The sequence below is a fragment of the Balaenoptera ricei genome, chromosome 1 (genome assembly GCF_028023285.1).
Source record: "Balaenoptera ricei isolate mBalRic1 chromosome 1, mBalRic1.hap2, whole genome shotgun sequence".
In the NCBI taxonomy this organism is placed as follows: Eukaryota; Metazoa; Chordata; class Mammalia; order Artiodactyla; family Balaenopteridae; genus Balaenoptera; species Balaenoptera ricei.
The window spans coordinates 47,913,753-47,925,934 of record NC_082639.1 but is presented as its reverse complement, the minus strand read 5'-3'; the positions used below and the strand labels follow the sequence as shown (position 1 = coordinate 47,925,934).

Below are 12,182 nucleotides of genomic sequence, written 5' to 3'. Positions count from 1 at the left end.
ATGCAGAATAAATGATGAATAGCCAATGAAGTAAAAAATGAATTCATGTGTTTAATTGCTATATCATGATAATAATAAGCACTTAAATAAATGTTTAGTAATAAAAATGACTGGTGAATACTAATTTTTTCAAAAGAAATAATAGAAAAAATAAATTGTTACACATCTAACGTTTTTAAAATATCAATGACAAATAGGGAAGATGAACACTTTTGAATGAACTCCAAAAATTCATTCTTCCATAACAGAAATGAGGTTACTAGTAAAAATTGTCAAAATCAACTTTTTCAGAACTCTGGAAATTAACCAAAGGCCTGTAATAATCTGAGGAGTGTTTGTTTAAAAAATTGGCCGAGTCTCAGTAAGAACAGTGAGATTTGTGACACTTTAACACATTTTTGACCAGAGACGTATTGCAGCCACAGGTGTTAGTTTCTGCAAAAGTCCCCCAGTCAATAAAGTGTTAAGTTACTCCTAATATCCATCTCCTTCCCCCATTTCTACGGTAGCCTTGAAAACCAACAGCCTCACAATCATTGTAGCCCCAAAAACCAGCATCTAGCAACCACTGGTGGGGGGATGGGGAGAAGAATAGGTTTAGAGTTCTCCAAAAGTCCTATCCCAAGAGAACTGTCGTTATTTGACATGGCTGGCAGATCTCTGGAAACCTCTACACTCAAGCCCTGCCTTCATCTGACCTGACTCAGAGCTCCCTCTAAAAAGCCTTCTCCCCAGAACATTTGTCAAAAACAATCAATGGCAACTGTCTAACATCCCAGCTGCTAAAAGCAGCAATAAGAGTTGGAGCAAACAAGAAGCTCATCAAAAAACTAAAAAGGAAAAGTTAGAGAAAGAAATTCCAGAGGGGTCCTTGAAATACTCTTATATAATCCTGGGACTCACAAATGCAGGGCTGTGTTCATTTCCAAGAAAGGCCCTGATTTCTCATCACTGGTTGACTTTGAGGCCCTGTGCTAGCAGGAATGAAGACTAATGCAGAGTTATGAGCTTTTCATTAAAGCACTGAAGACACACCCCAACATGCACACAAAGTCCCTCAGCAAAGGCTGGGAGACTTATTAGATCAAGGCCTTTAAGGAAAGCTTTGTCTAATAATTAGCTGACCATTAAGCTAACCAAGCAGAGACTTCAGTGGCCACCCATGACAAAGAATATAGACTTATGGAATTAGTTCAATAAAATCACTTAACAAACAAGAGCAACAACAACATACAACACTTACAAATTCTAGGCACCTATGCAAGAGGAATAAAAACATATGACCATTTAAAAACCTATACATGAATGTTCATGGCAACATTATAAAAGAGCCAAAAAGTGGAAACAACTCAAATATCCATTAAGTGATGAACAGATAAACAAAATTTAGTATATCTAAACAATGGAATATTTTTCAAGCAAAAAAGTAACGATGTACTGATACATGCTACAGCATGAAAGAACATTGAAAACATCATGCTAAGTGAAAGAAGCCAGACTCAAAAGGCCACATGCCATATGATTCCATTTATATGAAATGTCCAGAAGAGGGAAATCCATAAAGACAGAAGGTAGATTAGAGGTTGCCAGGGGCTGCAAGGAGGAGGAAATGGGTATAGAGTTTCTTTTGGGGATGAGAAAAATGTTCTAGAATCCAAATTCAGGAGTCAATTTCTAAATTAACTTGACCAAGGTAAGCAGTAACCAGGATGTTTATGAAGGTTCACCTGAGACAAAATCAATTCATTTCATATGGGTTACTACACAGCCACCAGAAATTATGTCTTTCTGTCACTATTGCCTAGTACCTGATTTTGATATATGACTTAAGACTAAATGAGTTATGATGACTACCAATCAAATTTTAGAAACTTCACAATGTGTGCAAACTTCTTTAAGTGCAGCTAAAAGGTCCTTATATATTCACTTTAAAATAATATTAATAGCTAATATTGTATGCTGGGCATTATTCGAAAAGCTTTAATTACATTAGGATGAATGTTTGCAGTTTCTAATATTCAACTGTGTTTAGATCTACAGAAATAGTAAATTCATATGGTTCAACCTAAGACTATCCTCCAAACAATTCCACTATATATGATGTACCTAAAGCATGAAGAGTTATAAGGAATAAGCCAATAGCTAGTAAACAAAGAATCAGAATTTGTAATTAGACAGTTGAACTTCAGACACTCACTTTTAACCACAATAACATTAACAGTAATACTAAGCTTACGGCACTTAAAGATGTGATTTTCCTGAAGACAATGTCTGTCTTGCCTACCAATATATTCCCAGCACCTAGCATAGGACCTTAAACAGAGTAGATGTTAAATAAATAAAAGGAAAAATGATTAAATGAACGAATAAATACTGAGATATATTTTCTAACCTCCAATAGCTTACCATCTTAAAAGAAAAAAAAGATCTGTACAAAAATACAGGCATACCTTAGAGAGATTGCTGGTTTGGTTCCAGATCACTGCAATAAGGCGAATATTGCAATAAAGCAAGTCACCAATATTTCGGTTTCCCAGTGCATATAAAAATTACATTTAGAGTATACTGTAGTCTATTATGTTTGCAATAGCATTATGTCTAAAAAAGCAGTGTGTATACCTTAATTAAAAAACACTTTATTGATAAAAAATGCTAACCATCATCTGACAACACAAGGTTCCCACAAACCTTCAATTTGTAAAAAACACAGTATCGACACAGCACAGTAAAGTGAAGCACGATAAAACTAGGTGTGCCTGTAACTATAAGACAGAATGTGGTAACATGAGAGAAATATACCATATCATGGTATGTTGGAGAAAGGATGGATGTCATAGAACTGGTGTGCCAAGCTGGATTAGTGGAAGTAGTACAGGTTCTGAATCAGGCAATTTCTGAGCCCTACTTCTGCCTGCCTCTTATTAGCTGGGTAATTTTCACAAATACAGATTTACTCAAAACTTAGTTCATATCAAATGCACAATGCCTAGAACATATTAATACTTGGTCCCTAATTTAAAGGAACCTAAAATTTAATAGGGGCAAACAGATACATAAATCGAAACATAACCTTTCTAAGCTTCAGTTTCATGGTTTGTAAAATGAGAATAATAATAGTTACCTATTAAGAATCAATGTAATAAAATATGTCAAGTATCTAGCAAAATGCCTGTTATATAATAATCGTTCAATAATTAGTAACTCTGTTGAACCATATTTTGTCAAATGAAGAACTCCCAAACATTAATAAACAGAATATGGATAAATTAAAAAATGATGAAAACTATAAATTCAAGTTATTATTTTAAGTACAGAGATGGTTGCCACTATTTTATACCACCTACATATGTGTAAATTAACTCATCCTAGTAGACTTTTATTTACATTTTTCTTCTAAAGATTGTAAACATACAGACACCTGTTTTAATATAACAGAATCAGTACTTTTACTATTCTAAATGTATGTGCTGATACAAACAGGTGCAAGTATATATATATTAGCATACTTAATTTTCTTTTCTAAGGAAAAGCCAATTTTCTTTCTAAGGAAAAGCCAATTAAGTGAACTATTTATTCTAAAGGACTATGAACACAAAAGAGTTTTTCCCTGCTAAGTCCATTTCCATAACTAAATCTGGTTCTAATTTACAATTTTACATTTTTATGTATGAGGCCTGGAACACTAAGAGAGGCTGGGGGAAGAAAACAGTACACGAATGCAACGGGAGTGCAAAAGAGATCAGCAGCAGTCACAAAAACAACTACCTCAGGCACCATTTAAATATTCCAAGAGTCATATTCTGGCTTATGAAGACAAGGCAAAGTATTCTGGAAAGATGTCAAAAGAATGCGTTTGCAAATAAATACCTGATGAAATGTTAGGTAAGAACAAAAAACCCTCTAAGAAACATGACTGATAAATAAAAAGTAGAAGGCAATGAATCATCCTGACTTGTGTGTGCTATATAAAGGTCATATTCACAGTAACACCAGCAACTGCACTTTCCAAAGTTTCTCACATAACAAGAAATCCTTCTCAGCAAACCCACTAGCAGCTATTTTTGGATTCAAAATCTTAGCAAAACTTTTTATGGTTTATTTCATCAACCGTATGTAAAATATATAACTCTTACCCTGTTTTTCCATTTGAACCTTATTCAAATACTTTCTGAGTGTATACTATACTTCTAGGCCTTCTAGCACTGTATATACAAAGATGATAAGACACTCTCTCTACCCTTTTATAGTTACAAGAGAGGAGAGAGATACACTGAAAACAACTAGACACAGAATGAGAATGAAAGAATGAAAGCATGAACAAAATGTGGAAATCACAGAAGTGGAAGCAACTAAAACTGCCCAGGAGAATCAGAAGTGATTTCACAAGGAAGGTGATAAGTGAGCAGAATTTTAAAGGATGAATGGAAATCTTTCAGGTCCAAAAATGCAGAAAAGGCATCAGAGGCAAAGGGAATAATATAAACAAAGACATGAGGCATAAAATATGCATTATGTTTGAGGAACAAGGAAAAGTTCACTGTGGCTGAAGCTCTGGTATAAGGGGTACAGCATTGAGCCTTTACTAGGAAGGGCCTTGGATGTTTTGCTACCTAAACTGAAAAGTTTGGGAAACAATCTGAAATATTTAAAGGTTGAGTGACAGGATCAGCTTTATGTAATAAGGAAAGTAAAATTCGTATAAAATCAAGTGTTACAGTGCATAACATAAAGCAGCCATTCAGGTAGTGGTACTAATATTAATACTAGAATATGTACTTAATAGCAGCAAAAAGACTATTCACCTTATGTCTTTGATAGTTGCTCGTTTCAGGGGGTCAACCTGTAGCATATGCATCAGGAGAGTGGCAACGGAGCGATTGAGATATTCTGGGATATAGAATACGCCCCCTCGGATCTTCTTAAACAACGTAGGCACATGCTCATCGTCAAATGGGAGGGTGCCACAGAGAAGAGCGTACAAAATAACACCACAGCTCCAGATATCAACTTCAGGACCCGCGTACAACCTAGGGGGAAAGATGAGAACACACACCTGAAATGCAAGTGCCACTTCCCATCCACGTGTACCCTGTTTCTACATGTCCTTATATACACAGTATAGACTCTATACGTATTGCTTTCCAAGGTCTTTAGTGAAGTCCGTGGCTGTTCCCCAACACTCAGTGGTTGTTCCCCAGAAAGAATAAGTGGTCTAACCAAATACTATTCAAATTTCCCAAGAGAAAATAGTATTTTTGTTTTTTTGACACAAACTAAATTGAAGTTACTAATTGACTAATTAAAAAATATGAAACTTTCTATGGTTGATTTTTGACAGAAACATTGAAGTGGATGACCAGAAACTTGAAGAAAAGCAATACTATATGGTGTATATGCTAAATCTTCTTACCATAAAGCTATTAAAAGAAAATGCATATATAATAGAATGTTTATGCCTGGCACACCTATTTTAAAGAATATTTGAAATAGTAAAGTACCTAACTAGTCCTACTGCAATCTCTTTCACAGTATTCATGCTGTATCACATTATCCTGGGTACCTACTACTTTCATTCTAACCACTTGGTAGCCCCTGGGACTAAGATTACCTTTATCCAGAAAACCTATGCCTAGAATGTTATTCCCTTTTCCTCTCACCTTTCTACATTATTAAGATTCCCCTGATAGCACATTACCAAACTCAAACCTAAGTCTGAGGTAACAAAGTAGATCTCTACAATTCCAATTAAAAAAATACACGCCATTTCAATAAAAATTGCTGTCCATTATTTACATTGTTTGCTGTATAGTCCAAACTGCTATATCTGCAATAATACCTTTTCTTTATTTTCTCTCATAGAATTCTGTAAACTTTTAAAATCAGACATTGGGCACCATAGAAGACTTGAATTTATCACTGCAATCTGTATAAACATTTAAAAAATGTACCAATGAGTAAGTTACATGAATAATTACAGAGTCTTCTCTTGCACAATTAACTTCATGAAATGACAATACTGTCCCCCCAGAAAACCTCATTCTTCTAAAGACAAAACATAAAAATAATACTCTGTATGCTTTATAAAAGAGTACATACAGAATTATTAAAGGACTGTGTCTGAGAAGAAATAATGACACTAGCTTAAATGCAGCAAATGCTTGCTCTCCTAGATGCAATTTTCTAAAATGAAAAAAAGAAATCAAGTTTTTTTTCAATTTTTAGTGGAAAAACTCCTTAAATACATTCATAACAAAATCGAAATCAAATGTTTTAAAAAATTGTTTAATATAAGTAATCTCTCTTCAACAATAGAAAAATTAAAGGGACAATATGTTTCTATTATGTTAAAAATCGTATCTTCCAAAGAGAATATATTATAGTTAAATGTTATCAGAATGAACAAAGCATTACAAAAAGCTTACTCTTCACTGATATATTATTACCTGCCTGAGATGACTTCAGGTGCTGCATAATTTGGGGAGCCACAACTAGTTCGCAGAAATTCACCATCTGACATCATATTAGATAATCCTGAAAATAAGAGTAATATGTTTACCTGGTGCTACATATGTTTAAAACTAAACATAGATAAATGCATAAGGAAAAACGTCAAGTCTGTAATGCCTCACATATCATAATGTTTATTTTAAAAAGCAGTAGAAAGCATCTGTTGGACTAGAAAGACTCCATTTCAGAGTGCTCATACATGACAAAAAAGCCAAAGCACACCATGCCTAAGATCGAAATTAAACTCCTTTTCTAAATAAGAATGTTGATTCACTTCACAAATATGAGGTTATTCTAAATTGTATGAACTTTTCCAAACATAAAAGCATCAAAATATTATTTACCCACTTTTGCAAATGAAAGAAAATAGAGACTACTATTACTTTTTTATACTCTGCTTTCAAAGGCATTTTTAAAAATCTCTAAGTAGAAATCAGATAGGCTCCAACTTATAAACATTACGTTCCAAAAGTTTTTAATTTGGAAAGCTTTAATTCAACATAGAAAAATATTCCATTGAACCAGAAATCTAGTTGAACTACAGCACTAAATGAGCTTTGTGATTTAGAGAAGGAAGAGAAATAGGAAAATGACTTTCCTGGCTTTTAGATTAAAGACAAGGTACAGACAAAAATTTTAAATAAGTAATGCTGAACTCTGATACCTTTTCATCTCTTTCAATAATCTCTCACTTTCTAATCCTTTCCTCTACTGTGGCACCCTGTCCAAGTATGTTTATCCCAGAAAGTGTTTGGTGCATAAAAATTACATTTTACTCTCTTATTTTACCACCAACAAAAACTCCTATTCTTCTACCAAGTTGTTACATGTTACCCATAGTCCACTGACATTCCTCCTCGATCAATTCAGAAGGACTACAACGCTCCAAAACTGCGTGCCAATTTTCACGTACCTCCATTTAAGTGCATTTATCAGGGAAAGTGCCCATACTTTCATTAGATTTTCAAAGGAGTTTGTGGCCCTCACAGAAAAACAGTTAAGTCTCATTTCCTCAGGAAGCAATGCAGATTGAGTGGATTTACCTTGACGCAAGCCCTCTGAATGTCTCTAGAAATACTTGCATTTTTAAAAAGTGGTTTTAAATGAATAGAGCAAGCTAGTGTGCAGACTGCCCAACTAATCCCTTTTCACGGTATAGGATTTACATCAATGAAGTTGAAAGTTCTTAGTTCATTAAGAGTTGGTCCTGACACACTTGCAAAGGCAGCTAGCACACTTCTAAACAACCCTGGAGTTACATACCAAAATCAGCTATCTTGGCATTCATGTGTGCATCCAATAGCACGTTCTCTGGTTTCAGGTCTCGATGAACGACCATATGCCTGTGACAGTAATCCACAGCAGACAGAATCTGCTGAAAGAGGCGCCTGGCTTCCATCTCTTCAACCTATCAGGTATAAAAGAAACTGCACTAAGAACATTGGGACATCGACATAGCAAAAGTTTTAGTTTCATAATCAGCCTAAATATAACTGAGTACGCTAATCAGAACTGTGCTAGAATTCTCAACAAATGAGACAAACAAGCCAAAAACTTGCATTCAAGCTCAACATGTCAATCAACAGGTTTTTCTTTGCTGCTAGGCAGTTCATTTTCAATTAATATTACTAAGTGTGCACAATGTTTCAGGGAATCAACAAGTAAAACATAATCTAAAACAGAACTTACGTGAAATTGCAAAGAAAAGGAAATAACTGAAGCTTCAACATGATGTTATGGAACTGATTTTTCATTTTGAAAAGCATAGGCTTTTCACGTTGGCAATTAAGTGGAATATATTTCCTAAAATCAGTATTTCATAAGGTGTACTTTTTAAGGAAAAATATATCTAATACTCTGTATGTTTAGTTAGACATTATTACAGAAGCAACCCCGACTCTGAAGATACCTTTGTGGTTTGCTATTTCTCACTACTTTCTTCTTTTTTAGCTTAAGGGCTTATTGTACTAAACAGCATGTTACTCACCCGGCCATGTTTACAGATGTAGTCAAATAATTCACCACCAGACACATATTCCATTACCATAAAAAAATCTGTTGGAGTGCTGATCACTTGGTATCTTTTTTGTAAATGAAAAAATTTAATAAAAAATGTTACTTTAACCAGAATCAACCTAGTACATCCATTCTTGCTATAAATTGGTATTCCAGTATTCTACAATATTTTAAGATGGCAACAAATTATATAATGTTATCAAAATAATCACAGAGCTATAAACACGAAGCTTCACAAAACTCAATTACTTCCTAGGGCTTATAGACTTCCCTTCAGATCCCCCCTTTCACGTTTACAAAATCCTTCATTCCTCAACAACTAAATTAAGCATCAATTTTTCCATTTAAACAAAAATTTGTTTGTAGTCTATAGAGATGAGGTAGCTTATATTTAAACATAAGTGAAAAATATTCTTGGAAAGGTAAAATGATACCAAAAGGGATACAAATCAGCAAAATCTATAAAGTAGACAAATGATCCTTTCCTCAAAAACTGAAATGCAAAAAAAGGGAGGGGAAGGTATAGATTAAAAGCAAATCAAGAGACATATTGACCAATTATACTGTATAGACTTGTTTTCTTTCATTCCAGTTCAAACAAACCAACTTTAAAAACCATTTATGAAACAATCAAGAAAATCTGAATACAGACTGGATGGTTCATAATATTCTAACTGTTTAGGTGTGATACTGAACTGTGCTTGTTTTATTAAAATAGAGCCTTTAAATTACCACAGTAGATACTGAAGAATTTATAGACTAAAAACATACTATTTGGGATTTGCTTCAAAATAATTTGGGGTGGGAGAAGTAGGAGGAAGCAGATAAAACAATACACTAATAACTGTTGAAGCTGAATGACAGATAAATGAGGCTTCATCACTTTACTGTTGTATTCATTATGAAATTTCCATAATAAAAAATTAAATAGATGTATGTATTTACGTATGTGTGTGTGTTTATGTGTGTGAAAATATATATGTACATTTTCTAGGCACTCAAAGCTGAGCACATAAAACAATAAAGAACCTTAGCTCTATTTGACAAAATAAAATTTTTCCTAAAAAACTACAACTTCCACATACACACACAATTGTATCAGAGTTCTGAAAACTTTAAAAACAAGTTAATATAACACTAATGTTTTAAATGAAGGTTGCATTTAACACATATAAAAGAAAAACTGTTCTACTCTGCTTTATTTATAAAGAATTATTTATAATCTGGTTGATCATGAGCAATATCTAATTTACACTGAGTTGCTATTTAAAGCCACTAAGTGTAGCTGGCAGTTCTGCATGGCTTAAAGGCACCCAGTGGAAGGCACAAGCAGGGGCTGAGAAGTGGCCCAGATGCCCCCCTGTAGAAAGTATGCCTTGACACAGGATATGCCAGAAGCAGGGGAACATTTTGGTAATTAGTCCACCCAGATGGGGCACCTTTTATTATTAAGGTGCAAAAAAGAGAGTATGTTCTAAATGGCGGTTCTGGTTACTAGTCTTCATAAAAGAGGAGGGAAAAAATGACCAGGAAGTTGGTGACGTAACTATATACTATATATATATATATTTTTTTTAATTATTTTTTTTTATTTTTTAATGCTATTCTTGTCTGCTTACATTCTTTTTATTTATGTATGTATGTATGTATGGTATGGCTGTGTTGGGTCTTCGTTTCTGTGCGAGGGCTTTCTCTAGTTGCGGCAAGCGGGGGCCACTTTCCATCACGGTGCGCGGGCCTCTCACTGTCGCGGCCTCTCCTGTTGCGGAGCACAGGCTCCAGACGCGCAGGCTCAGTAATTGTGGCTCACGGGCCGAGTCGCTCCGCGGCATGTGGGATCCTCCCAGACCAGGGCTCGAACCCGCGTCCCCTGCATTGGCAGGCAGATTCTCAACCACTGCGCCACCAGGGAAGCCCTACTATATATTTTAAAAGAGGACACATCATGTATAAATTAAACACTTGCAAAAAGTAAAATATTAACCTAACACTGTAAATCAACTATGCTTCAATTAAAAAAAGAATTAGAAAAAAGTAAAAATTAAAGCTGTAGTATTGAAAATGATTACAGACTTTCAGAAGAAATATTTATAATAGCCATCGTTAGTCTTTGGGATGAAAAATGACAAGGTACCCCACTTTACACAGAATAAACTAATATAACTGGCAAATAAGGTTGAGTCTACTTCAAATGAACTGTGAAAAGGGAATCTTCCCTGAGAACTCGAGGAAAAAAATGGTTCTATAAAAGCAATCCTAACAGGCAGCAAACTCTAATTGAATAAAATGAATAGTGAGGAACAGGAGCACCCACTGTGTCACTTCACTGTAGGCTGATCTGATTCAGTAACAGAATTCTCAGTCACTTTTCTGCTTTGTACATCTTTGGGGTAAAAGAGAAAAGTGATGCAATTCTAATAAATTTAGTTGCTGATTCCTCCGAGTATATTGCAGTCTTCAGTAAATACTGTTGTATCCAGAGGCTTGATCAGATTTCAGTTTGATTTTAATTTTCTTCTTAAAGACTAGATGGTGGTATGTGCTTCCAGCCACAGGTGTAGGATATCTGTCTCTTTTTTGAGATATTAGCAGCCATTACTGATCACAGCCTAGATTTTATTAACTCACAATGAAATTTTAAATGCTGGCCAATTTCCAGAGTCTAGTAATGAACTATGGTCTAAAGGAAATCCTTCCTCAAAAACCCCACTGTCTCTGAAGTGCAGGCCACCAGATTACATTACCCAATACCTTTTCTTGTTATAGTCATCAACCAACCTCACTATCAACTCCCTCTCATTTTGACTTAATGTCTCTTTCCCCACTGCTAATGCTGTCATCATTCCGGGTAAACAAAATATCCACATAGATGATCTGCCCAATACATGCCCTCTAACTTCCTTGACTCCTCAGTTCTAACTCTCTTTTCCTCTACCACACACAATGACTCATTCCATGGTCATATACTGTCTAAGACTAACTCCTCCAATTATGCACTGGATTCCTCTGCCCCACCTACTAAAGGACTTGGTTTCTACAATTAGCTCTTCCTCCTCAGCCTCATCTTACTCAATATTCAGCAGTATAGGAACAGTTAATAATCTCTCTTTCTTCAAACACATTTTCCCCTTGGCTTCAAGATGCCAAATTCTCTTGGTTTTTCTCCAACCATTTTAACTGTTCACTTTCATTCTCCTTTGCTGGTTCCTCCTCATCTCCCAGACATCTTAACATCATACTGCCATAGAGATCAATCCCTAGAATTCTTATTTATTTATATGCACATCCTTGGTGACATCATCTAGGCTTTGGGTCTTAAATATCTTAAATACCATCTATATGCTGATGACTTCCAAATTTATCTCTGGTTTATACCTCTCCCCTTAACTTCAGACTCACATATCAAATAACCTACTTGCATCTCTACTTGGATGCATAATAAACATTTCAACTTCAAAAAAAACAAAATCGAATTCTTGATACCTAACATCCCACTTCAAACTTGTTCCTCCTACAGTCTTTTCCATTTCAATTAATGGCAACTCCATTTTTTTATTTGCCCACGCCAGCTAACCTTGGAGTCATCCTTGACTTCTCTCCTTTCACAACCTACATCTAATCTGTCAGCAAACGCTGTTCTTTATCTTGAAAATATATAC

General features: G+C 34.9%; 1 protein-coding gene across 4 annotated transcripts in view; it reads right to left on the bottom strand.

The window, feature by feature from the left end:
• PRKAA2 (protein kinase AMP-activated catalytic subunit alpha 2) overlaps positions 1-12,182 on the bottom strand; it is a 65,597-nt gene that overhangs the window by 14,159 nt on the left and 39,256 nt on the right. For all 4 annotated transcript variants that reach the window (XM_059923572.1, XM_059923592.1, XM_059923601.1 and 1 more), the window contains 4 exons: positions 8,495-8,588; positions 7,771-7,915; positions 6,444-6,531; positions 4,803-5,027 (listed from right to left, as the gene is read on the bottom strand). In XM_059923572.1, coding sequence (XP_059779555.1) covers positions 4,803-5,027; positions 6,444-6,531; positions 7,771-7,915; positions 8,495-8,588 — 552 coding nt within the window. The remainder of the gene's footprint in view (positions 1-4,802; positions 5,028-6,443; positions 6,532-7,770; positions 7,916-8,494; positions 8,589-12,182) is intronic.